Raw genomic sequence first — 26,952 nt, 5'->3', positions numbered from 1 at the left:
ACGAATATCTGTCAATCTAGCAAAGATACCAAAATTTTCAATGAAACCTTTGTTGTAATCCTTATTTCTCCGAAAAAAAATCCCCATAAAAATTTTCCTATTTCCCTTCGACTCCAATACATTTTGAAATAAAAAAAATTCTAAAATCTAAAAACTAATTTTTAAGTTTAGTTTTTCATAAATATCGCAATCCTCACTTAAACATTTCTAATAAACCTTGATATTCTGTACAGAAAAAGCCTCATAAAACTGTCTCCATCTCCTTTAATCCTCATAAATAATCATCAACAAAACCTAAAAATTTAATTCCCAAAAAACTAATTTCACATTTACTTTACCATAAATATTTCCCAATCAAAGACCGAAAAAACTCATTCAGTCCCAAAAAATCCTCCCAAAAATCTCCGAAACTCCTTTGAATCCGAAATGACTCCCCAAAAAACTCCACCACTTCCCCACATCGCCGAATCCCCTCCCGCCCCCCCAAAATCCACTCTAAGACCAAGACACCATCAATACGTATAATCCTCCCAACTCCATCAAGCAGAGCAGACTTATCACTTCTCTCCTAAGAATCTTTCCCATCGAAAAACCCCTCCCTCAATATCTCCCTCATCCTCCCCCCCATCGACGTGCAATTGTCAGAAAATTAAAAAAGTGAGCTGTATTTACACGATTCACTGTAACGAGTCTCATTTCCTCAATAAAAAAAAACGATCCTACAATGATTAACATTACCCATCGACTATACTGAATACACAGAGGTTCTGAATGTAGTATTTTCCTGGGTGACACACAATACATATATTATATGTATAATAAAACATGTGAGAACTCAAGACTCCTCACAAGTAGATTAAATAATCCTTTATGCACCTGTTCTGTTAATTCGGGCGTATATGATACGTCTCGTCGATAAAAATATGTAAAAGACTGAGTTTCATCCGTGAAATCCCCCAGTATTGAACATATATACACAAGCATATATGAGTTTGATGTGTTTTATGTACATAAATGTCTTGCTTTTCTCAAGTTTCCGATGGAAAATGAAAATTCTCTGCTGCACATTGTGAGAAAAACTGAGATTATTTGTTTTTTTTTTTTTTGATAATTGCGAACCACTCGTCGTGTGGCTCCAGGCATTCGAAAATGCTGACTTTCATTCGCATTATCTTCTCTTTTGGGACTGGGAAATTTAATTTCCCCCAATTAGGACATTGAGGAGCAGGGGAGACGTGGTGAGCCCATTTGCGTGAGAACACGATCGAGCCACTGGAGGGGACCATTTAAATGCAACTCGATCCAACAGGGGGTCGAGGTGACTGTTTGGCGGCGGTACTCGGCACCCCAGCCCTTCACAAAACTCATCCTGATGGTGCACATTCTGGTGAGCTGGTAGACAGCCTCGAAACCCTGGGAGACTGACTGGGAGAGGAGGGCAGCGAACTCTTGGTTGTTGAAGATCTTGAGGTTGCAGCCTGGGGAGAAGACATTTTTTGTTAAAAAATTTTTATTTTATAATTAATGAAGAATATATTCGACTTGATTTCAAAATTGAATTATTAATTCTGTCATTATCGTGATGAAGAGGGATTTAATGACGAAATATCCAAAGATTGTTTTTATAATTTGGAAATTGCTCAGAGAATTTCCAGGAATTTTCCTTTAAATTTCTCATAAATAAACGAATATTGCAGACATTTAATTTGTTTAAATAATTCCTTGAACTGTGCATTATTGAGATTATTTTATAATTAACAAAGGATATATTCTACTTGATTTCAAAGTTTAATCATTAATTCTTTGGTTGGAGGGATTTTATGACAAAATATGAAGGGATCTTGATAGCTCAGAAAATGATCTACAACAATTGCAGACATTCTGCTTCATTTTTCCGAAAACATTACAATATAAGAAAATCTTCCTCATTAGTCAGATTAGAGAGTAATCCAAGAGTAATTTTACAACGAAATATCAAAAAATTATTTTTCTAGTTTAGAAATTTTCGAGGATTTGCAGAAACTTTCCTTTAAATTTCTCATAAAACCGATAATTCAGATTGGAGCAAACAGAGCCCCTGCATTTTCTCAATCCAATATTCTAATTGTTGTTTATCCATCCCATAGAATTCTAAGGCAATTACCTGAAACACTGAATTAACTCACCTGGTGGTATTTTACAAACAGTAGCGGGATGCCAACCGTAACGCTGATTACAGTTTGGACTCTGTACGAAGATGCTGGAGTCTGACTGGCACTCGGCAAAAACTTCACCACCGATGTAGTACAGTCTTACACCTTTACCGATGTGCCGTCTTGTCTGCTCTACCACGGTGTTTCGATTAACGTTTGACAGTAGGCCGAGACAAAAGCGCTCGGAATTACTTGGATCCGTAAAACCATCCACCGTTATGCTTGGCTGGGAGGCGTGAAATGTCTCGCCCACCCTCGTGTTCAGTTCGTAATAACTTATTGAACACCTGGAAATTATTCATCCAAAGATGTATTAATTCAAAATGCATTTCAAGTACAAACGAGTAAGAATCTCGTTACCGAGTGGATGCAGGGAAAAATGTGAGAAGACATTTTTTGTGGAGAATTTCAAGACCTGCAAAAAAGGCCTGGAGAAATTTTTCTCTACACCCATTCGTTGCAGAGATATTGGCGAAGTAAGATAAACCAAAAGAGTAAGATTGTTCAGGTTTAGATATTATGCCCGGATAAATCCGCAATAATCTCGATAACGAGTGGATTCAGAGGAAAATGTCAGAAGACATTTTTTGTAGAGAATCTCATGACCTGCGAAAAAGGTCTAGAGACATTACCTCCTAAATCCACTCCTTCCAGAGATATTCGCGAAATAAAGCCTTCAGTTCGATTTTCTGTATGAAACCCTCAACTTGAACTGTTTCACCCCTTGCCCACTGTATTCATCCCCCATGCTTCAAGTACTCGCCAAAATTTCGTTGAAGTAGGGCAACATTTTCAAACATAACAAGAAGAATGAAGATATATCCATAAATATGTAAACCTTATATATAAATACATAAAAAATGAAATATTGCAATTGTTACGATCTCTCCTTGATCTTACGAAACATCCACTGATTCATTCAGATTGAATCGTCCACTTTGTACTCGATGAGACCATGTGTATGACAAGTGTTCATTAGACGTCAAAATTTAATTAACCAAATAATCGAATAAAATCGATTAATTCCTTGAATTAAGTTTCGATATATTCTCAAAAAACAGACTGTGAAATTGTGTAATTAAAGCTACACTATCCATCCACCTCATCAAAATCATTATCTCTTACTCTAAGAACAATCATTTTGTTTTGCTGTGCGAAAGGCGTGAGAGCTGTGAGACAAATAGTCTGAGAAATAATTAAAAAGTGAGAGGACAGCTGCAAATCGAACGGATACGAAGGGAATAATGCGTGCGAGACTGTGCTATAGTTACAAAATAAATGTATACGTTAAATAATCGTCTCTCCCCCGAGATGATTCTCGGGATTTAATTTAAACAAATGACCGAGAAATATCTATTATTAGAAATAAATGAAAACAGACATTTATTACGATAAAAATGCTCTCCCAAAACTCACCAGAAAGCAGGTTCACAATACATGACTGGCTGAGCATCAACAGGACTAGGTGACAATCGTGATAACGACATATTGTCATTATGATCCATATTGTCCCCATCCTCACTGATGTAACCAGGTGGTGGTGTGTCAGCTGGTGGATCCATGGAGCCTGGTGCTGGATGCGGTGAACCCTGCACACTACCCAGACTCCCTACACTGGCTGGACTCGTTGCTTGCATACTCTGCATACCCTGATAAAGATTATTTGGCTGCTGTTGCTGAGGTGACTGTGGTATACTCTGCTGATTATTGTGGCGGTGATTCAGCGTTGCGTGGAAACTCGTGTTCTCCGGTACACTGACACTCAACTCCTCCAACGATGTGTTGTAGAGCACTGACTCGTCACCCGATAGATTGTGACGGGGCACGAGAATCGCCGGCAATACTTGAGGAAAACATGGTCAAGACGTGGAGGATTAATCAACGGATTTTTTGCTAATTGCACGTGTGTAACAACGTTTTTCTTCAATTTTTCGCTTATGAATGGATGGAACTGAATCTTTTTTTTCAAGTGGAGGTACTGTTGAGCTCTATCAATCGTCATTAATTAAAAATTGATTTAACGATTAGTTTTTGAATTTTTCATGAATTTCCCTGAAAGTGAGCATTCTGATGGTTTCTTCAAATGTCATGTTTCAAAATCATTCAAGTATGTATAAATAAAATTTTTCTATTAACATTATAGCGAAGAGCTGAGGGGAGAGATAGAACTGTAAAAAAGACAATCGGTTGTACAGAAGAAAGGGATAATGAGAATAATGATGACGATAACATTCAACTAAGTTGAAAATATGACAAAATTAGTTGAAAAGAAATCTTATTCAATTTAATAAAATGAAATAATGTGCAAAATAACCAAATCGTAAGCATAATGCTAATTTATTAACAAAAATAACTATAGTAAGTGTAATACAAGAGCAATTTCCCACTTGTTTTTGTTTGTGAGAAATAAAATGTGGAGTGATTCTGTCAAGATTAGAGGACAAAGAATCATCTAGGAGGAACTGATTTTTCAAAGAATTCCCTGGGAAAAACTGATCTTTAATTCATGTCGTTCGATTTCACTAAGAAATTGTAATTTTGTTTTTTGTGAATATCTCCAGATCGCCTAGAGGTGGAAAAATTTTTGATAATATCTTTTTTGTGGAGAAAAGTGAGAGCCACAAAAAAGTTATGAACGAAAATTTCGCCATCTCCTTTAGATTTGGAGATATTATCAAAAAACTGATCTATTCTTAAATCAATTTTCCCACTTTCTCACCTGGTGTTTGAATTCTCTGATAATGATAAGGATTAACGCAGACCTCGTCTCTCTTCTGTGTGAACGAGTACTCGCAGTGCTCGATAGCCCGCAGCTCGTGGTGAGACTGCAGATCTGGCCAGCGCCAGAGACGACAGTAAATAACGTGGGGCAATCCCTTGCCCCTCACACCCTGCACACCGTTGTCACCAACACCACCGGGACTAGGCCTGAAAGAACAAATCGAGAATTAGCCCTTCGAGCTCCAGTAGATACTCAACTTCCTCCGCTTATCTCGGAGGAACTCGTGTTTATCAACGAATGAATGATGTTTATCTCGTTTAAGATTTCACTGATATGAAATTTTTTATTCCTGAAGAATTCTACCGATGTGTGAAGAGGGAAATAAAGAGCTCCGGTGAAAGAATGAGAGGAGGAAATGTTGGAAATCATATCAACCAATATTCCATTACATTTTTTTCCTTTAGAACTAACGATTTTCGAGATGAACAGAGATTTGACAAATTTCATGTGAAGAGTTGAACATCCTCTCGATTCCTTCCTCACAAAACTCGAAAAATCTCGAAAACTAGTCGATTTATCAAAGAATGTCTAGGAAGCTTTTTTGTAGCCCATAAAATTCTCCACAAAAAGTTCCCGTGAAGTTTTCGTCTACATCCACAAGTTTAAAAGATATCAAATGTTTTCTGAAGATATGAAAACTATTTTTTTTAAAGGCCGATAGTTGTTGTTTTTCCACTTTTGCCAAGTCTTTAATCATTTCCGGAAATTTCAGATCCAAAAAAGTATATCAAAGTATTTCGTCATCCAAAAAAAAAATCCCATAACATCTTCCCCGTGAACAAACGTCTTCAACAGTTCTCAAGAATAACGAAGATCGCGCAAAAGTAATATCTGAAAATTCTTCATTCAATTCTTTCCCTACAAAACTCGAAAAATCTCATCAATTGTTATCCGAATTAAAAAATACCAGAGAACCTTTTTTGTAGCCCATAAAATTCTCCACAAAAAGTTCCTGTGAAGTTTTCCTCTAAACCTGCAAATTCAAAAGATATCAAACATTTTCTGAAGCCACAAAAACGATCTTTTTAAAGAAAACAATAGCTTTTGTTTTTACTCTTTTATCAAGTCTTTAATCATCTCCGGAAATTCCCGACCCGAAAAAGTATATCAAAGTATTTAGTCATCCAAAAAAATCTTCTAACATCTTCTCCTTGAACGAACGGTTCTCAAGAATAACGAAGATCGCGTAAAAGTAATATCTGGAAATTCTTCATTCGATTCTTTCCCTACAAAACTCGAAAAATCTCAACAACTGTTATCCGAATTCAAAAACACCAAAGGACCTGTTTTGTAGCCCATAAAATTCTCCACAAAAAGTTCCTGTGAAGTTTTCCTCTAAACCCGCAAGTTCAAAAGATATCAAACGTTTTCTAGAACCACAAAAACGATCTTTTTAAAGAAACCAATAGCTTTTGTTTTTCCTCTTTTATCAAGTCTTTAATCATCTCCGGAAATTCCCGACCCGAAAAAGTATATCAAAGTATTTCATCATCAAAAAAAAATTCCCACAACAACCAACAGCTCTCAAGAAGAACGAAGATTGCGCAACAGTAATATCAAGAATTTAAAAATTCTTCCTCCCATTCTTTCCCCACAAAACTCAAAAAATCTCAAAAACCATTAATCGCATCAAAAAACCCCAGAGGACTTTTTTGTAGCCCCCAAAATTCCCCACAAAAAATCCTTATGAAGTTTTCCCCCTGCCCCCCTGCCTCAAGAGATATCCCCAGTTTCCTCACCCCAAAAAGCGCAATTCTTCCCACATCCAATATTCCTCTCTCAAATCACAATATTCTCCACTTACTGTCGTCAACGGGATATTATTATTTACTCCCCACCAAGATGACTCACACCTCATCAAAAACTATTTTCTTATATTCCCCCACAACAATCAATTGATGTATCACACCACTGTAATTCAACTCTAATGATCCATCAACAGATTTCTTTCACAACATTGTACGAGCACAACCCGGAGAATTGAAATGAATAAAAGTGAGAGTCTTCTCAGTCCAGAGTTCTCTCACTCCTGAATAAAAAAAAAATAGAAAAAAAAACACATCAAGGAGAATCCACAGTCACTTTATAATCGAGACACAAGACTCGAGGAAATTGTTACTCTGTATGGGTAGCACTGTGGTTCGATTTCCTCAATTCCATGTTGTTAACCACTAATATAACGTTTCCATTAATTCACGAGGACTGGAGTCTATCCGTGTACATCGGCCACTCGGTGCCACAATGAGTGAAACCATAGGCTAAACCAGCCGAGTTATACTCTTTCAATTGCAATCGCATGATAGTATGCGATATCTGTTATATAATACCTTTGCGGAGGTTTTTTTTCTATTGCGATCTTAGTTTTTGAGGAAAACGCGGGAGCCTCAGAAGGGGGCAGAGAGGGGGAGGAGTGATAAGGTCGAGTTGGCGATTGTGAAATTGTCGATAATTTTGTTATTATTATTTTGGAATTGACGGGAGATTGCTGAGTGAAGAGAAATTGGATGGAAGAAAATTGATGAACTATTCGTTTGATAAATTCAATTTTTTTGCTTCCGAATGGAAGGTTTGTAGTCGTTTAAATTTAAGTTTTGGATTTTTTGTGTTATATCGACTCAGTTTTTAGATCTCGTATGTAACAAAGTTTTTCTTCAATTGTTCGCTAATGAATGGATGGAATTGAATCTTTTTTTTTACAATGTAGGTATTGTTGAGGTCTACCAATCGCCATTCATTAAAATTTTATTCATCGATTGGTTTTCTGATTTTCTAATTTTTTCGAAGATCGGTTGTCCCACGATAACTAAAAAAAAATGTTCTGAATTGATTAAATGATGGCTTAAAAAATTGGTTTGAATGTCGTTTTGACCGAGTTCGGAGACGAAGGCGATAGCAATAATCGTTATTTTGATTTATTTGAAAATTTGCAAAAATTTTGTATTTTTTGAAAATCAGAATTCATCAGAAATCTCATGAGAGTGACATTGAACTGGATTTAGGGAAAAAATGGTTATGAAATTTTAAATTTTAAGTAGAATTCGCAGAAATTGGTAAAAAACCTATCAATCAACTTATAAATTTACAATAAAACAGAAAAGATGATGTAAAAATTAATATTGTTTATCAAATTCACAAAAGAAAAACCCTCGACTCATCTTATCTCTCCTCACCGTTTGTCAATAATTAAGGTTTACTGATCTTAATTGAAATTTGAAAAATAATCAAATAACTGATAATTTAAATTTTAATTGCCCGTGAATTGAGAAATTGACAATTGAGCAAATAATTATAAATTCCATAAAATGATTTTTTCGATTACCCATATAATCGTCAATCTTACAATCAATTCGGAATATTTAATTAATGATTGATTTAATAATTTCAAAAATTGTTGGGTAATATTTATCAATTAACTAATCCAAAATCCAAGTTAATTTAAAATTGATGATTGCACCGATATCAGCTCGAGAAATTTTTAAAAAAAACCTCTCAACCAACTCATAAATTTACAAAGAAAAAAAAACTATGTAAAAATTAATATTGTTTATCAAATTCACAAAAGAAAAATCCTCAGTTTATCTTATCTCTCCTCACCCTTCGTCAACAATTAAAGTATACCGATCTTAATTGAAATTTGAAAAATAATAAAATAATTGACAATTTAAATTTCTAATTGAATCAAGTACTTGATGATTGACTTAATAATTTGAAAATGGTTGAGTAACATTTACCAATTAACTAACCCAAGATTCAAGTTAATTTAAAATTGATGATTGCACCGATATCAGCTCGACAGATTGGTGAAAAACCTGGCAATCATTTCATGAATTAACAATAAAAAAAAGAAAAAACGATGTAAAAATTAATATTGTTAATGAAATTCACAAAAGAAAACCCCTCAATTCATCTCTCCTCAACCTTTGTCACCAGTATGAGCACCAGCCGTACGAAAAACCGGTTTAAAAATCGCGGTAGGTCAGTTATCTCGTGCTCGATAAATACGAGAACCCAAACCCGTGTCCCAGGCACGTTCAGTACCTCCGGGGGTACAAGGGCCCCCAGAGACGAGAGGAGGGCGAGAGGACAGTGTAACGGGCGCCGTTACACGCGCCTTCTCGGTACAACTCGAATGCTATTTCCACACGACACCTCGAAAATTGCACCGAGAATATTGAAACAGACGGCGAAATAAAAAAATTAATAAATACCATACAAATGCATCCATAAACTCTCACCCCATGAGCATGCAAATGCCACACATGCAAACATTCTGTACTGTATATCAATTAATCGTTATTGTCGGGAGGAGGTGCACGCCGCGACAGAACATAATCGATTACTGTCTGCTGGGGAAATGAAACTCGTGGGATGAAACATGAAATTATGGATTATTAAGTGGGAATATTTCTGATGATTTTTTGCTACGAAGAAATAATGCATCACATTTTTGTAGGTGCAATAATATTCACGGTATTACCTTCAGTGCTCGAATATTAATAATGCACGGAGAGAAATATTCAATAGAAATTACGTTTTGTTTCGTAATTCCGGAGCGAAATGTGGTTGTAGGAAATTTTACGGAACTGTCACGGAATTTTTCCAGAGCCTTCCGTAATTCTTATCTGAATCTCCTGTGACAAATTACGATACCGTCACTTAAATTTCTCGAGTCGATTCCGTACACGAGAAATATTTAATAAGAATTATGTTTTTTTTTTCGTAATTCCGGAGCGAAATGTGGTTGTAGGAAATTTTACGGAACTGTCACGGAATTTTTCCAGAGCGTTCCGTAATTCTTATCTGAAGCTCCTGTGACAAATTGCGATACCGTCACTTAAATTTTTGGAGTCGATTCCGTACATGAAGAGAAATATTCAATAAAAATTACGTTTTTTTTCTCCGTTTACGTTTTTTCTCCGTGCAAAGTTTAAATAATAAAATGATTGGAAAATGTCCGGAAACATAAGGTCAAATGGGGCTCAAATGAAAGTTCTGATGTTGGACTACAAAAGTAGAAAAGCATTTCACTAGCGAAAAAATAGCGAAAATCTTTTTAAAAAAGCATGAGCAATTCCTCGAACGAATGGAGAAAGTAAGGCGGTTCTCATGAGTAGAATCGTCTTGCGTCGAATTTTCATGAAGCCCGCTTAACGAACAGAAGAGAATTGAATACCATTTTATGAAACATGAGTGAACCAATCATAACTGTCCAAATCATTTAGGTCAGAGGAGACTAGAATAATTCTACTTTCTTAATATTGCGTTTACTAAGGTTTTCTTCGAACAAAGTCGATTAGAATTAATAGCTAGAATTATGAGATTATCTCACATTTTTGACGTTAAGGATAGGAGAATCTGAATGCAATATAGTGAAAATGATGATCGATTTTTTCACTTTGAACAAATAATATTAATATCCAAATACAAAATTTCTGATATGAATAAAAAGAAGCTGTGACTCAATATTCCAAATGAAGTTTTAATTTTTAATTTGATGCTGAAAACACGAGATGACAATATTCTAAGCACGGAATTATATTGATGAGATGAACAACAGATTAATTGAATTACCGTGTGAACTAACTAAAAATTGATAACAGTGTGAGCACGCACTTTTACCAGAGTATCAAGAAACATTGAGTTCCAGAAGTTCACACTCTAAAGTGTGTTCTAGAAGAAATTGAATTGTAATTACGATTAAAATCTTATTCAGTGAGCTAAGGAATTAGAACATGAGCGAATCATTTATTGTAATATGAAAATTGAACATCTGATAAATTGGGACATGTGATTCTCATCGGTCCTATTGCTTTTTGCAATGAGAATGATTATAAACAACTAATCGAAAACAGGAATATTGAATCTAACAGGAAAAAGGGCATCCCTTAGCGCTAGTATTTGACGTCAGTGTTGAGAATACCGTGAGTATAATCATCATTATTTACTTTTCTCCCAATTTATTCATGACATTGTATCAAATAACGCTCTAATTGATACCAAAACCTCATAATATCATCTCTCTCGACCCAACTGATTTTATTTCCCAAGACGCAAATTCGACGAAAGATAGCGGTGATGGGCCCGAGTTGTGACGTTATTCGAGGTCACCCGAGCTCTTTGAAATTATCATTTCCCAATAATTTTTTATCACTAGGTCGCACGAGCGCTGATCTATCACCTCTTTCACTTGTGAGAAGAAACTTCCTCTTCTTCATTCAAATTTCAAATGTATTAAATGAATAAAAGAACAAAAAAAAAATTTAAGAAACATCACTGTTGGGACCCCGTGATCGTAAATGTGATGGGGAAATTCAAATGATGGATTTATTCATGATGAATTCAACGAGGAGTGATCAAACGAGTATTGCTCGTCACTGTGGAAATTCCACTAGTCGAGAGGTTGAACGCGGGACTCGTTGAGGTAGGTCATCCCCCGGTGGATCCTGATGCGTCGTTATCTTTATCTCAGCCGGAAGTATTCTATTCCCCGTGATTTTTCAAATCGCTCTCTTCGCGTCGAACATGAGAAATTTTCTTCCCGAAAACTGAGTTATTGGCAAACCTAAATAATTTTACGGCGACAATTTTTTTCGGGGAAAAACCATTCTTTCTTCGTCAATGTATTTTTTCTATGGTGCAAACCTATCGAGTTCTGAGATAAAAAATTGTCATACAATAGATCGCAGTTTTTTCTGCCAACAGTTCGAATTCTTCTAGGAATATGTCTCATGATCATAATTAAATTTTAATCAAATTTAATCTTGGTGAAAGATATTAAATTTCCTTCTATCAAGCTGGTTAATTTCCCTCAAGTAAATCGGTCCCGCTCCATCAAATATTCTCATGTGGTATAGTTTTTCGGCAGAGCTCATTTTTTTTTCAAAAGATGAGGGCAATTGGTTAATATAAAAAAAACGAGTTCTCAAATCAATTCAAGTGGTTTTTGAATTAAACTATTGATTGAATTAATTTAATTTTACTTGGTTTGAGAAATCCCTCTCTTGTCATCAAGAAATTGTCCTCGTCTCTAGGACAAGTAAAAAATTTATTGACGAAAGTTTTCTTCTCTTAGTGCAGGATATTTTGCTCTTGAAAATTTTCAAGCGAGAGTTGACATAAGTAAAAACGTACTTCTCAAAAAATTTTGCTTTTGTCAGTGCACTTGGGCAACGAAAAGGGTTTCAATAAAAACTTTCTCATCTCCTCTCAATCCCGAGATATTCCTAAGAACCTGATCTACCCCGAGACGAAATGGCTTTTTCTCACTTCATCACGTCATCAAATCTTTCCCATTTATCCCACATATTTCTCCAAAAGACAATAATGGGATATTCTCTATCTACTTGTCTCACTACTACGCAACATGCGCAAGAAATCAAAGTTAACCGTTAAAACGGCGGGAGAGACGAGTGCAGACGGAATGTCTGGGGCATAGACGGAGTAAGAATAATACATTTAATAACGTAAATAATTTCTAGAAGATGAATCCGCCCGAAGGAGGCGATAAATCAGACAAAATCTGAATGGAAAATATCCAGAAGTCACTCGACATATTTAAACGTATATTCAACGGCCATAAAATCTAAAAGCCATAATTATCGCATCGTCGAGTTATATTTTTGTTTTTTTTTTTGTTTTTTCATTCTCAACTGACGCGTATGCCTGCCTCTTCCATGTATTCCCTTCAAACCAGATTTAATACTATGGTTTGTACGTGTCATTACCGATGCCTGCAATCCTCAGATTCTGTACGGTTAACTGGGGAATTTAAACTCACATACTTTGCACAATGAACGCTGTGCGAATTGTGAATAACTCGAGATCGGCGCGGGGAATTTTCGCGATTTTTACTGCAGTTTCGAGGAATTTTTTCACGCTTCAAAATGGGGTCTCACTCGTTCGAATAGTGTCATCGGGACGGGAGGTATTGAAAATTTTATAGACGCTTATTTTTTTTGTCAATTACAACTGTTTTAAAGTAGCTCTAACCTTCGGCCGGGCTGCGCTGTACTTTCGGATATTTTCAGATTTTTTATTTTTCAACTAAATTGCATTGAAAAAATTTGAAAAAATTCATACCCAGTCAGTATTATCTAAATTAAATTTCGCAAAATACTGGTATTTTTTCAAACATTTCCCTTTTATAAATAAATAATAAAAATTATTTGCAAAACGGTGGATTATTTTTTATGAGGTGTCAAAAAAGTTCTTGATTTTTTCACATCCAATGACAACAAAATCAGATTTTAATCTTTGATTACAATGGAAATGTTGATTTCCACATAAGACACTGGGTTAAATCCTGATTTTTAAACATTTCTTCTTTGAAAAACCAAAACGATAATTAAATTGAGAAAAAAATTAGAATTCCGAATTTAATCGAGTTTTCTGCAATTTTTTTGCAGTTTATAATGATCTCTGAATTTACTGTAAGGGCAGAGCTACTTTAACCTCTTGAATCAACTTTGATCATTAATTTCTCAGGATGGACTGCATGAAATTCAGTAGCGAAGTGGTAAAGCGGTTTAAGTTGACTTATCTCCCAGTTGAGTTTTTGAGGAATATTTCCGAATCTAAGGGAGATAGCGAAATTTTCGTAATCACATTTGTTATAGCTCTCAATCGGCTCTATAAAAAAGGTTTTAACAAAAATTTTGCTATCTCCCTTAGATTCCAAGATACTCATTGAAAACTGTTCAATAGTCAAAATTGACTTGTACCGTTTTACAATTTCGCTACTGAATTTCACTTTTTTTAAAAGTGTTAAGGTATTTTTTGTAAGTTTATTTTGCACACTATGGGGGTAGGAGATATGGGAAATTTCACCTAGAAGCTCAATTGTTTGAATTAAAATTTTTCCAATTTCTTGAATGAAGTTTGATCACGATGTTAGGATTTATGTTAGGATTTTCAGAGTGAAATTTGAAGATTTTTTTTTCATTTTCGAGTTTTCAAATGAGAGTTGAATCGTCCAAATTGCACGGTTGCGTTAGAAGATACAGAAAATTTTACTCAGAAGCATATTTTTGAGAATAACAATTTTTTTAATGACGAATCAACTTTAATCGTTAAGATCTTGGATCGTCAAGATCTTAAGGATTGGTGGATGGAAATTTCACGATTTTCTTCATTTGCAAGCTAATTAAGTTTTAAAATTAGATCTGACTTGAATAGCGTCACTGGGTCAGAAGATATTGGAAATTTGATACAGAAACTTAATGTTTTTAATTATGATTGTTTCAGAATTGGCGATATGAAAATAATTCACTTTTTTTTTATTGCCAAGCCACTTTTTCAAGTTTTCAAATGAGATCTAATTCATTCAAATCACACTATTGGGGTAGGAGATATGGGAAATTTCACCCAGAAACTTAATTTGTTGAATTACAATTTTGCTAATTTCTTGAATGAAATTTAATCATTAATATTTCAGGATTGGCAGAGTGAAATTTCAAGATTGTCATTTCATTTTTAAGGCACATAGAAAGTACCTTAAAATTAAATGAAAATTTCTACATAGAAATTTCATTTTTCTCTATTTTAACTATTTTAATTTTATTCTGAATCAACTTTGAACATCAATATCTCAGGATTGGCAGAGTGAAATTTCACAATTTTTTTTTATTTTAAGGTCAATTTTCCCAGCTTTAAAATGACCTCTGACTCGTTTAAATCACACCATCGTGCTGCCAAACATTGAAAAATTACCTAGAAGCTCAATTTCCTCTATTTTAACTGTTTTATTTCTATTCTAAACCAACTTTGAATATCAATATCTCAGAATTGGCAGAGTGAAATTTCACGATTTTTTTTTCATTTCCAGGACACATTTCCAAGCTTTAAAATGACATCTGACTCGTCTTAATCGCACCATCGTGCTACTGAACATTGACAAATTACCCAGAAGCTCAATTTTCAGAATACCAATTTCTCAATTAACTTTGATCTCCAATATCCCAAAATTGTCAGAGTGAAATACCGCGATTTTTATTTCATTTTCAAGGCCCCTCTCTGAGCTTTAAAATTCGCCCTGGCTCACCCAAACCAGATCACCCAGTGACACCAAAAGACATTGAAACATGTTCCGAAGATTCAATAAAGCAATTAAAGAAAACGAAGAAAACAAAAATTCCCAAATTCTCAGAGATAAAATCCCAAAAAATCACTCCCCATTATCATTCCTCCATCATTCATCCCTTGACCTCCCCAACATGAACCCAAACAAACCCAAACACTGCCAGCATCTCCCCTGCCCCAACATCCCCCTCGATCACACGTCAGAACCCATCCCCCAACACTCATGATCATCTCTAATCGAAGTTTGGCAAGTGTTCCTCGGTTGCGCGCGGCCGTCATCTGCGCATGTACCCCACCATATACCTCATCACCCCCATTCCCCAACAAAGAGATTCTGCATGAAACCCATCCAAATGTTATTCCTCGAAAATTCCCCCCGCAATCGATAAATAACTAGCACTCAACAAAACCCAGTAAAACCCAGAGCCAAAAATGATCATGTGTTGCGTGGATATCGATGATATCCTTGATGAAGCAATGACATCGAAGTCATGTGTCCTCACCCCCGGATAACTTCCCCGATATCAAAGGCCCGATGTTAACGACCCCACGATGACATGATGACACTATCTGTCTGACGAAACGAGTGAAACAAAACCAATCCTCTCCAATCGTGAATATCACCCGAGCGAACGAACCGATTGGGTCGAGTCACGTCTCACTTTTTAGATTAAAGAAAGCTCTTCAAAATGAAAAAAAAATCCCCGAAATTCACTCAGCGGATCCGAAGATATCGAGGATCGAACTTAATTCGCGAAATTAGGGAGAAAATTTCACTCCGTAAAGTTGACCTGCTAAAACTCGAAATATCTGGCTAACCAACGATGCGATTTCGACGAGTCAAGGCTCATTTCAAACCTCAAAAAAATACCTCCAGATTGAAGGAAAAATCGCGGAAATTCACTCAGCCGTTCTTGAGTTATTGGCGATTGAATTTGTTACCTTGGTATTGTAATGCACTTGGTGTTGCAGCTCTGTGTAGTGATGGCCTTCTCCAATTCCTCGAGGCCGGTTGACTTCTTCAGCTTTTTGACAAGGCTCTTGACCGCTTTTTCACTCCATTTGTCCTCGCCCTCGGCCTTCTTCCAGCCCAGCAGCCGCTTAACTATTGGCGGATTAAAGCTGGGCAGCATCGAAGTCATCATTTGGAATCGTTGAAACGTGCATCGGGCCGCCCTTATTACTAATGACACCACTAACTTGCCAATTTCGTTGTTGTTTACAATGTTGAGTATGTTTCACCACTGTTCACACGACTATTATCACAAATTGTCCCGAATACAGCTGTCCATCGATTGTTTGGGTATTTATTTTAGTTAGATACAGGGGGACGAGGGTAAATATAAATACAACGGAGATCACTTCACTCTGTCGGCGAAAACTTTGCCAAAGCCGCCATTTTACCCCGAGGCTGAGACCTCGGACTATCTCGGAAGCGTTCGGGGGACCTCGGAACAGCCGCGACAACCGTTGGCTACGGGTTCTATAGCTTTTTTTGGAGGGGCTCTCAAAAACTTCTTTCATGGGGTTTTGTCAGGTCGGGGCTTTATTCCAACTCCCCCTAGTTTCTCGGGCGTTTTGTTTCCGAGGGGGAGGTCTTAGATACTTGGGAGCGGGTTCCGAAATTGTTTTCGGTGGTCATGAAAAGGGGAGAAGGATTTTTTATGGGTGGTATTGATTGATGAGAAATAATTAGTTTTTTCGGGAAAAATTGGGTGAGTGCGGAAAATTTGGGTCCGTGTGTAAATCGAAAAACTTAGGGTCATATGTAAATCGAAAATCTTATGTCCATATGTAAATACTTGGCTGAAGACCCTCGGGCGATGGCTTAATGTAAGAAAGTTATTTTTGGGTATTTTTCTTGCAATAAATTTCGTTAAAAATCTGTTTTAAAAAAATTTAATTTAAAATTTTTTCGTTGAAATTCTTTTTAGAAAAATTAATTGAATGAATGGGGGAAGATAAAGACAGATGAGTTATCATTTTTGCCCATTTCGTCATTCCAATTTCAAATGAGTTAAATTTCTTACAGTCAGGGATGCGTTATAAAAATGGAAAAAGTGGAATAATAAAGATGAATGATGAGTGGAAAGTTAATGGATAATTTTGAATATTTGATCGATTCTTTTTCAGTTTTCAGGGTGAGCCAATCAATACCCATAATTTTTGAAAGATGAGGGAAATGTTATGAATCAATTTTGAAGAAAAGTCGACAATTTTCTTGAATTATTAAGAAAATAAGAGAAGAAAAAGAAAAAAAATAGACATTTTCTTGCAATTTTCTGAGAAACTAGGGTTTTTTTTTGGTTTTGTAGAATTTGGACGCTGTATGCGCGTCAGAAAAATGAAGAGAATGCAATTTATGCAATCCGCGAAAAAAGAAAAATAGAAAAAAATTAAATTGATGATATTCATGAAATTTCATGATGAATAAAAACCCAAGGAAGAACTCATCAATGTTGCGAATAATAAATACTATGAGAAAATTGACAATTATGACGCAAAGAATACACAGAGAAATTTTCTAGAAAAATTCTAGTACGAATACTGGGAAAAATTACAATTCACCGGATGTGAAAAATTCTAGTACTGTTAAGGTAAAATTTCTTGGTATTTCTGGTAAAATTTCTGGGGATTGCTGTGAAATTTTCACAGAAATACAGGAAAAAATTCACGTTTTCCCCAATAAAATTTCTAGTGCCAGCACTGGAATTTTTTCCTGGCTGTCACTTTGCGCCTCTTTTCCCGTGCTAACACTAGAATTTTTCTAAAAGTTTAAAGAAATTGAAAATACCGACTGTTTTTCAGCGACTAACTTCACGTGACTCATTCACCAATCCGAATTGAAATTAGCGGTTAGGCAGTTTCGTTCGATTTCTGCTTTTTGTTGTAGAGATCATGAGAAGGATAATGAGCGAATAATCTACTGACTGACAAAAATTGTGATTGTGACTTTAGTATTTGCTTAATATGCCATTGTCTTTGTTATGTAAACTTCGAGGGCTCAGGTGGCATGGAAGTTATGATCATTTGATAATATGTATTTTTGACACAATGAAAACAAACGTCGATATCTTCAATGTTTGCTTAATATGGCATTGTGTCTTTGTTATGTAAACTTACTCAATTGGCCCAGCTGGCGCAGAAGTTACGATGATATGATAATCTGTATTTTTGAGACAATAAAAACAAGCGTTGATATAAAACAACTTCACGAAACTCTCATCTTTCATAGATAGCAGCAATATTTATTTGAATCTGAATTCTTTGAAGGAATTTTTTCAATCAAACTCCTTTTCTTGAGAATATCGGGCTATTACCCAATTTTTTAAATCCTTTATTTGATGATTAATGTCAAATTACGTCGAAGTGCGAAGTGCAACATCGGAAATTGTTTAAATAAATTTTTTCTATAGAAACATTTTTCCATAGTTTTTGCACAGATTTTTTTTATTTTTTTTATATAAAAGAACAAACAAAAAGGACTCCTCGTCCCATTTGGGGGAGGGGGGAGGGTACATTGTTTGAAAAAAAAATTAAATTTCATGGACAGTTGACTACTAATTTTCAGGATAGTGACACTGAATGCAATTTAGGAGAAAAAAACATTAAATTTCAGGTTTCACTGAAAATTCAGTAAATTCAGTAATTCAGTAATTTAATTAATTCAGTATTTATATGAATTTGGAATTTGAAATTTGGAATTTATGATTTTTTCCCCCTAAATCGCATTCAGTGTAACTGTCCGGAGTTTTCTGGTTTTCCATTCATTTTTAGGGAAAAATAGAACTAAAATTTACAGTTCTCTTTGATTCCCCCACGAAATTTTGAATTTTCAATGACGAAATTCCTTGAAATTTCCGCGGTAATTGAATTCAATAACAATTTCCAGAAAGTGTAACGCAAATTTCAGACTACAATTTTCAACAGTGTATAATTAAAATAGCAGTTGGGAAATCTTGATGTTTGATATATTTTTTCTCTACACTGTTAGAGAATTACTCTTGAAATTTGAAGGAAAAAATCTTGAAATTTTTAACAAGAAATAATTTACATGGAATTTTCATTGATCTTGTTATTGATAAATTAGTCAATGTTCTTAAATATGCGATGGATTTTGATTTCTAAGGTTCATGCGACAATGAAAATGACAGAAAAACGTGAAAATTCAGGCAACTTTTCCTCTGAATTTTCAATCTGTTACTTAATTATCGCGATAGGTTTGAAAATCCAAATTGTCATTGAAAATCCAATTATCATTCATAACGAAAAACTTAATTTCATTGAATTTCCAAGATCATGATTTCTCAGGAATTCCATGCGAAATTTAATCTGAAATTGAATTCAAGTTCAGAATATTGAAAATTCAAATCAGTAGCGAAGTGGTAAAACGGTTCAAGTCGATTTTGACTAGTGGCCGTTTTTCAGTGAATATCTCGGAATCTAAGGGAGATAGCTAAATTTTTGTCAGGCCCTTTTTTGTAGCACTCAAATTGCTCTAGAAAAAAGGTTACTACGAAAATTTCGTTATCTCCTTTAGATTCGGAGATATATTCTTCAAAAACTCCACTGAGAGATAAATTGACTTAAACCGTTCTACCACTTCACTACTGAAATCCATCTGTTACTTAAATTTCAAAAAATTTCTAACAGCGTAACCCTGTAACTAATTGCTGTTCTCCTATACATAATCATCATTGCGTTATTATTGCAATTTTCAAGGCCACACATGTCTGAATAAATTAAATTAGATTATAAAATGAACAAAAAGATAAAATTCTGGATTTTCTCCGTGAAAAAGGTGGAGATATCCCTATTTGCAGATAATTATTAATTTCTCAGTGAACCCGCGGTTCAGGGGCGTTTGAATTGCCCGCAACGCCTCCCGAGCCTGCGCACGTGTCCGCGGAATTTCTCAGAACTAAATCCCGTGGGTGAAGGAATTTTCAGCGAGACTCAGTTGACACTGTGACATGTGTCTTCGATGTGCTCCTGGAGAACCGCCTCGATTATCAATCCCGTTATTTGAATTGTCAAGGGAGAAGGGATTCATGATTATCATCTCGTCATGACGGAGTCGCGGGGGAAATTGTGCTACGAGAACAAAGTTATTTTGGCGCCTATGGTGCGCATTGGAACGCTCCCCATGCGGCTACTCGCCCTCGACTACGGCGCCGATATTGTGTATACGGAGGAGCTGGTAGATTTCAAAATGCTGAGGTCGATACGGCGGGAAAATGGTGAGTCCACTCACTGATTTGGCAGGTATTGCCTCTCTTGATCACAGTTGTGGGTAGTTACGGCACATTTCATTACAAAAACTCATTACCAGAAAAATTCATCACAGGGCTTTTGATTGTATGGACAATTCATCACGGAATTATCGATTATTGCATTCAATCTTGAAATTTGTGAAGTTTTTGTGAGTTATGGAATGACATTTTCTGATGCAATGAATTGATATTATGGAGAATAAATCACGACTAGATCTGGGCGCGCGCTCATCTTTTTGTTGTGAAAATGAAGAAATCGAATTTATTAAACTTCATATACTCATAGATGTTTTATAAATATTGATAATGACTTGAAGAGAATTGAGAGAATGAAAAGAATGAAGAGTGAAACATCAATGAATAATTTTTAGTTTTCGATTAATTCTTTTTTTACTTTTTAAAATAATCTGATTAAAATCTGTAATTGTTGAAAAATGAGGGGAGGGTTATGAATTAATTTCCCAGGAAACTGAAAAAATTTCTTGAATTCTTCGGAAAATTCCAGTTTTCCAGATAACCGTAGGTCTTCAAAGATTTTTCTCGAATTATTTGGGAGACCGAAGAGTTTTCATCAAGTTTGTAGAGTTTAGAATTTATGTATGAAAATCTGAGAAGCAAGAATTGGTCATTTGTGCGTATGATAAATATGAAAAAATTAAAATTTGGAATGTGAAGAATAATTTGTGTGTTAAAAAAATTTAGAAATACTATGTTTTTTTCTCATGATCAACAATTAGGCAATTTAGATATGTTTTGATATAACGATAAACTTCACACATGAAAAAATGAAAAATATGACAGAAAAAAATTTTGCCATTTGAAGAATTTGAAAATACCGGGGATTTTTTTCAGCGACTACGTCATCGTTTTCCGCAAATATTTCCAAAACTAGTGAACCGATTTAGATTTTCTGTTTTCAAAAGATTCGTTGCGATGCCTTCTATCCAAATCAATTAAAACATATACCCGTTCCTACAAAGTTTTCGAGATATCTCCGTTTTTCCGTTTTTTCGTAGAAAAACTTTGTAAACACTCTAGCTTGTGCAAAAATGGAGATATCAACTTGAAATTTGGACAGAATCTTTCTCACATGATAACAATATTTCCTATTGATGATGGGTTCAATCGCATCAGTAGGTTCGGAGATACTCGACTTTTTCTGAAAATCTTTTACATGGAATATCTTTTATTTTTTTTCAATTTCTAACAAAACAAACGTCCATCTGCCGGTTAGTTTACAGTGATGCCGTCGAGACTAGTCGAGAATTATTTTGAAGAGATCGTCACGGTCTGAAAAAACATCGAAAGTTTTGAAATCGTCGCAATCTCGAAAGACATTGGATCGGTGCATCTCGTCACAATTTTTAACTTCACGAGACGAGACAGATATCGAGACAAACATTTGAAAAACAGAAAATACTGAAACTCAGAGGTGATGGATTCTTCCAAGTTCATGACGAGATGCACCGATCTAATGTCTTTTGAGATTGCGACGATTTCTAAACTTTCGATGTTTTTTTAGACCGTGATGATCTTTCCAAAATAATTCTCGTCTAGTCTCGACGGTATCACTAGGAGTTTACTCCATTTTGCATTGGTTCCAAACATTTCCCCAACATTTCCCAGATGTTCTCGGAACAATCGACTACGTCGACCGCACGGACGGTACGATAATCTTCCGGACAACCCCCCGGGAGTCCTCCCGGGTGGTCTTTCAACTAGGCACCAGTGACCCCACCCGCGCCCTGAGGGTCGCCAAACTGGTTGAGCAAGACGTTGCCGCCATCGACATCAACATGGGCTGTCCGAAGAGCTTCTCCCTGATGGGAGGAATGGGCGCAGCCCTCCTCACCCAAGTGGACAAAGCCAAGGCGATCCTGGAGACCCTTGTTAAAGGCGTCACCATCCCGGTCAGCTGCAAGATCAGAGTCTTCGAGGACCTCGAGAAGACCCTAGATCTGTGCAATGCACTGGTCTCCACGGGGATCTCCGCAATTGCTGTGCATGGACGCACGGTCAAGGAGAGGCCCCAGCACTCGAATCGGAACGAGATGATTCGAGCTATTTCCGAACACCTCTCCATCCCAGGTATGATGGATTTTTCTACTTCTGTATTAGCCCCAGGGCCATTTTACTTGGTCAGACCTTAGATGTTTTCAAGGTATAAATTACATGAAAAGCAGAATGCTCTATGCTATCTTTTGCCTTCCGAACGTCTATATGAGGGAAACAATCAAAGGTTTCCGGATTTTTTCCCCCCGAAAAAATCCCCCGGAAACAAATTCCCGGAATTATTTCCCCCTTAAGAAGGTAAAAAACAATTCCACAAACACACATTACCAACGTCAATTTTATTTATTACCACGCACGAAAAGTTTAATAGAAAAACCTATCGAATTCGTTAGAAAATTCTATAGAATATCTATTAAACTTTCTATTAGTTTTTGGCTGATTCTATTGACATGTTCAATAGAAAACATTCAGTAGAAAAAGTCAACAGAATTCGATTTTTCTATGTAACTTATTGTTTTCATAAATTTTCTATAGAATTTGCTCGGCTCAAATTTTCCAAGTTTTCTTCATTCTATTTTTTTTTCTTCTCATCAAGAAAATCAAACGAAAAAACTCAGAAAATTTGAGCCGAGAAAATTTTATAGAAAATATCTAAATAGAATAAGTTGTATAAAAAAATTGAATTCTATTGACCATTTCTACTGAATATTTTCTATTGAACATTTCAATAGAATTGGCCAAAAAATGATAGAACAGTATACAATAGAAATTCAATAGAATTGTAGGTTTTTTCGGTGATTTCCATAAGATCACGGGTTAAATGACTACTTGTTCAAAGATTCATAATAAATTAACCACGCTCCCCAGCATTCTGAAACTTTGCACACGCCTTTTCCATCACTTAAAGAATACGTAAAAAAAAAGAAAAAAATGGCTGCTTTTTTTCCAACCCTCCCAGCTCGCCCGATTATCCTTAATTAACATTTTCGTCAGTTTTCAATCTCAATTTTTCTGTTTTCACTTAAAAACGCTTTGTACCTCCTCTTCTCCCCCCAGTAATTGCGAATGGCGGTTCGAAGGAGATTGAAAAGCACTCGGACATCGCAAAGTTTAAGAAAGAGACCGGCTGCAGTAGCGTGATGATAGCGAGAAGCGCCGAGTGGAACTGCTCAATCTTCAGGAAGGAGGGACTCCTCCCCATAGAGGACGTCATCAAGTCCTACCTGAAGTACGCCATTGACTTCGACAATTCCCCCTCCAACACGAAATACTGTGTTCAGAATATCCTGAGGGACCTTCAGGAGAGCCCCATGGGCAAGCAGTTCCTCGCGGCCCAGTCGCTCGAGCAGATTTGCACTGTCTTCGACATGGACGCCTACTGCAGGGAAAAATCAAGAGAGTTTCAGGGCAAGGGGCTTCAGGGGCGATTTCAGGTCGAGCCCCTGAGAGATGGCGATAACACTGATAACAGTCTTAAGCGTAAGCGCGAGGAGGGGGACGACGATGTGACGCTTAAGCGTTGCGCATTTCTGAGGAACGGTTACACCAGTGATGCTGAATTACCCAAGACGAGGCTGTTAAAGTGGCTTAGGGACAATAAAAAGAAGGATCTGCCTGTTTATGATACGTGGAGCGAGGATAAGCTGTTCAGATCGATTGTCACTGTTGATGGGCAGAAATATAGCTCTACTTTTTGGTGAGGAAACAAGCGCTGTTAGAAATTTTTAGAAATTTTGTGCAAGATATGATAGGAGTTCTCATGAGAGTGACATTGAATTGCATTTAGGGGAAAAATGGTTATGCAATTTCAAGTTTTAGATAGAATTTAAGGAAATTCATGAGTTTTCAGTGGGAGTGGGACGGAAATTTCACGACTTGATTGAATTGTCAATGGAGCATGAATATTCAGAAACAAAATGAGATAAAGTTTCAATGTTTTGCGGAATTTTTCTTAATTTTTCCCAATTTTTCCAAAATAACTGAACTGAAAAATCAAGTGTTTTATTGATTTTTAGATCATTCGAACCGAACATCATGAGTTTTCAGTAGAACATGAATATTCACAAACAAAATCACATGAAACTTCAATGTTTTGCTGTATTTTCACAATTATTCTGAATTTTTATAGAATAATTGAACTGAAAAATCAAGTATTTTATTGATTTCTAGATCATTTGAACCGAACATCATGAGTTTTCAGCGGAACTGATATAGAAATTTCACAGCGTGATTGAATTTTCAATGAAACATTAATATTTAGAAACAAAATGACATGAAATTTCAATGTTTTGCTGAATTTTTCTTGATTTTTCCCAATTTTTACAGAATAATTGAACTGAAAAATCAAGTATTTTATTGATTTTTAGATCATTCGAACAGAACATCAATTAAATATTCAATTTTTCAATGACTAGATTTCCTGGAATTTCAGTGGAATTTAAACAAGATAAAAATTTCCGGGATTTAGCACTTGAAGAATTCCTGGAAATTCAAGAATTATTAATGAAAAATCAGGCAAATTCAGAAAAATCTCTCCTTGAATTCTAGATTCCTCTGAATCTTCACGAAACTCCTTCAAAAATTCCTGAAATTCCACGAATTTTAAACGAATTCCCTGAAAACTCAAGGGAATTTGGCAGTGAATATTCATTTTCACCTGAAAATTCATGTAGATTGCGGAATTTCCGTAATTCCTGCGGCTAAAAACTGGAACTTTACTTAAATTTCCATAGAAACCTGAAGTTCCATTGACTCTTTCCCCTTAAATTGAATTCAATCTATTTTGCGGAAAATTCAGTTAAATTTTTTCAACAGTGCAGATGCATTATCATATTTTTCATTCAGACATGTACGAACTTTCGGTTTCTTACCTATGGTTTAGCTTCAACCCCACGCATTTGTTTCCTTTTCCACAGGGAGAAGAACAAGAAGTGGGCCGAGCAAGGAGCCGCTCTAGTCTTCCTCCTGTCCATCGGCCTCATCGACGAGGGAAGTCTCATCGAGAAAGGCCACTTGATGAGATGATGCTGGCGATTCACAGCTGTTACACTCTTGTACATATTGACGTTGAGATTGTCTCTCTGATCTCTGCAATTATCAAAATAAAGCTATTGCCGTTAACACAGATTCATTACACCGTAATCAGTCAGTAGTTCGTAGGAATATATTTACTATTATCTTGGGGAGCTGTGGTCATCGGTCGATTGGCTAAAGTGAATCACCATGTAATCCTCATTGTTCCATCTCTGATCTGATGGGGATAACTGGACGATCAGTCGTCTCAATAGAATTTCTCAAAATCTTATCGATGCCGCTATCGTTGGTGATAGTGATCATGTGGTCACGGAAGGTATCAATGCTGTTACCACTATCAGTTTGATTTGGGACAGCGAAACGAGTGAATGGTTTCATTTTATCACCATCGAAATTTTAGTAAGGATAGCCAAGTACTTTGTTCAAGTTAGCATTTTTTTTCAAACAAGATTTCAGTTTTGGCGAAAATATTGCCAGCCCCATATTTTATTGACCTTTTCATCGTTAAATACATTTTTTTCGGGAATTTTTGCAATGGATATTGTGAAAAATATTTTATTGAATTTGACACTTGACTCTCGTTGTGTAATCTCTAATGATCATCCGGCAACACTGCACATGATTTCCATATAACCTCGTACATTCGGTCCGATGAGTGACTTGAGCGAACTGTTGCCAGACGTTAGGAAGGCGCGGATTCAAACCACTCAATATGGCCATCGGTGTTTTCATGGTGTTACTTAATGTCGCAAAAAAAATTAGAGAGTTTAACGAATAAAGTCATATACAGTTATGTGTACGAGAAAACGTTGCAAGATTATGAAAGAATGGATTGGAGGAGTTAAATTTCATTTTTTCAAAAATCCTTTGCTCGAAGAAATGTTCGGAAAGTGAAATTGATATTACGCCTAAAAATACTCTTGGTCTGTTTTATAAATTCTTAAGGATATCCAAGTACTTTATTCAAATTAGCAACTTTTTTTCGAACAAGATTTCAGTTTTCCCGAAAATATTGCCAGCCCCATATTTTATTGACCTTTTCATCGTTAAATACATTTTTTTCGGGAATTTTTGCAATGGATATTGTGAAAAATATTTTATTCAATTCCACACTTGACTCTCGTTGTGTAACCTCTAATGATCATCCGGCAACACTGCACATGATTTCCATATAACCGCGTACATTCGGTCCGATGAGTGATTTGAGCGAACTGTTGCCAGACGTTAGGAAGGCGCGGATTCAAACCACTCAATATGGCCGTCGTAGGAATCACACAACTTTTAATTTGATTGTTTCCAATTATCTGCCCGGATACTGACGTTTTTTAATGTTGCAAAAAAAACTATAGAGTATAACGAATAAAGTTATATACGGTTATGTGTACGAGAAAACGCTTCAAGACTATGAACTATCCGATTGATGGTGGGAGTATACAGCTCTTATGAGCGCGATGTGTTAAACTTCAAGCTTTCAAAAATCCTTTTCTCGAAAAAATATTCGGAAACTGAGGTTGATATTACGCCTAAAAAATGCTCGTCGTCTATTCTATCAACTCTGAAGAGAATTTCACCCCGAAAAAAT

General features: G+C 35.9%; 2 protein-coding genes across 2 annotated transcripts; one reads left to right on the top strand and one right to left on the bottom strand.

Moving 5' to 3' along the window:
• Positions 1–500: 500 nt before the first annotated feature.
• Positions 501–16,412, bottom strand: LOC107036131 (mothers against decapentaplegic homolog 3). The gene is made up of 5 exons (XM_015253872.1): positions 15,994–16,412; positions 4,912–5,120; positions 3,609–4,035; positions 2,166–2,479; positions 501–1,478 (listed from the first exon to the last, which is right to left on the bottom strand). The coding sequence occupies exons 1-5, from the start codon at positions 16,194–16,196 to the stop codon at positions 1,210–1,212; spliced, it is 1,422 nt and encodes a 473-aa protein (XP_015109358.1). The 5' UTR covers positions 16,197–16,412; the 3' UTR covers positions 501–1,209.
• Positions 16,413–19,996: 3,584 nt separating this feature from the next.
• Positions 19,997–25,461, top strand: LOC107036150 (tRNA-dihydrouridine(20) synthase [NAD(P)+]-like). The gene is made up of 4 exons (XM_015253897.2): positions 19,997–20,291; positions 21,951–22,412; positions 23,394–24,033; positions 25,253–25,461. Exons 1-4 carry the CDS (start codon positions 20,120–20,122, stop codon positions 25,359–25,361), a joined length of 1,383 nt encoding a protein of 460 aa, XP_015109383.1. The 5' UTR covers positions 19,997–20,119; the 3' UTR covers positions 25,362–25,461.
• The last annotated feature ends 1,491 nt before the right edge of the window (positions 25,462–26,952 follow it).

Source organism: Diachasma alloeum, unplaced genomic scaffold (assembly GCF_001412515.2).
Source record: "Diachasma alloeum isolate Michigan unplaced genomic scaffold, Dall2.0 Dall_scaffold_00206, whole genome shotgun sequence".
Taxonomy (NCBI): domain Eukaryota; kingdom Metazoa; phylum Arthropoda; class Insecta; order Hymenoptera; family Braconidae; genus Diachasma; species Diachasma alloeum.
The sequence above is the reverse complement of the archived record's forward strand: the minus strand, read 5'-3'. Positions and strand labels throughout refer to the sequence as shown.

Coding starts and splice junctions, on each gene's coding strand:
- LOC107036131 (XM_015253872.1), bottom strand. CDS start 16,196: ATGATGACTTCGATGCTGCCCAGCTTTAATCCGCCAATAGTTAAGCGG. Junction 4,036..4,911: donor TCAGAGAATTCAAACACCAG/GTGAGAAAGTGG, acceptor GTTTTCCTCAAG/TATTGCCGGCGATTCTCGTG. Junction 1,479..2,165: donor TGTTTGTAAAATACCACCAG/GTGAGTTAATTC, acceptor TCTTCTCCCCAG/GCTGCAACCTCAAGATCTTC.
- LOC107036150 (XM_015253897.2), top strand. CDS start 20,120: ATGACGGAGTCGCGGGGGAAATTGTGCTACGAGAACAAAGTTATTTTG. Junction 20,292..21,950: donor GTCGATACGGCGGGAAAATG/GTGAGTCCACTC, acceptor AACATTTCCCAG/ATGTTCTCGGAACAATCGAC. Junction 22,413..23,393: donor CGAACACCTCTCCATCCCAG/GTATGATGGATT, acceptor TTCTCCCCCCAG/TAATTGCGAATGGCGGTTCG.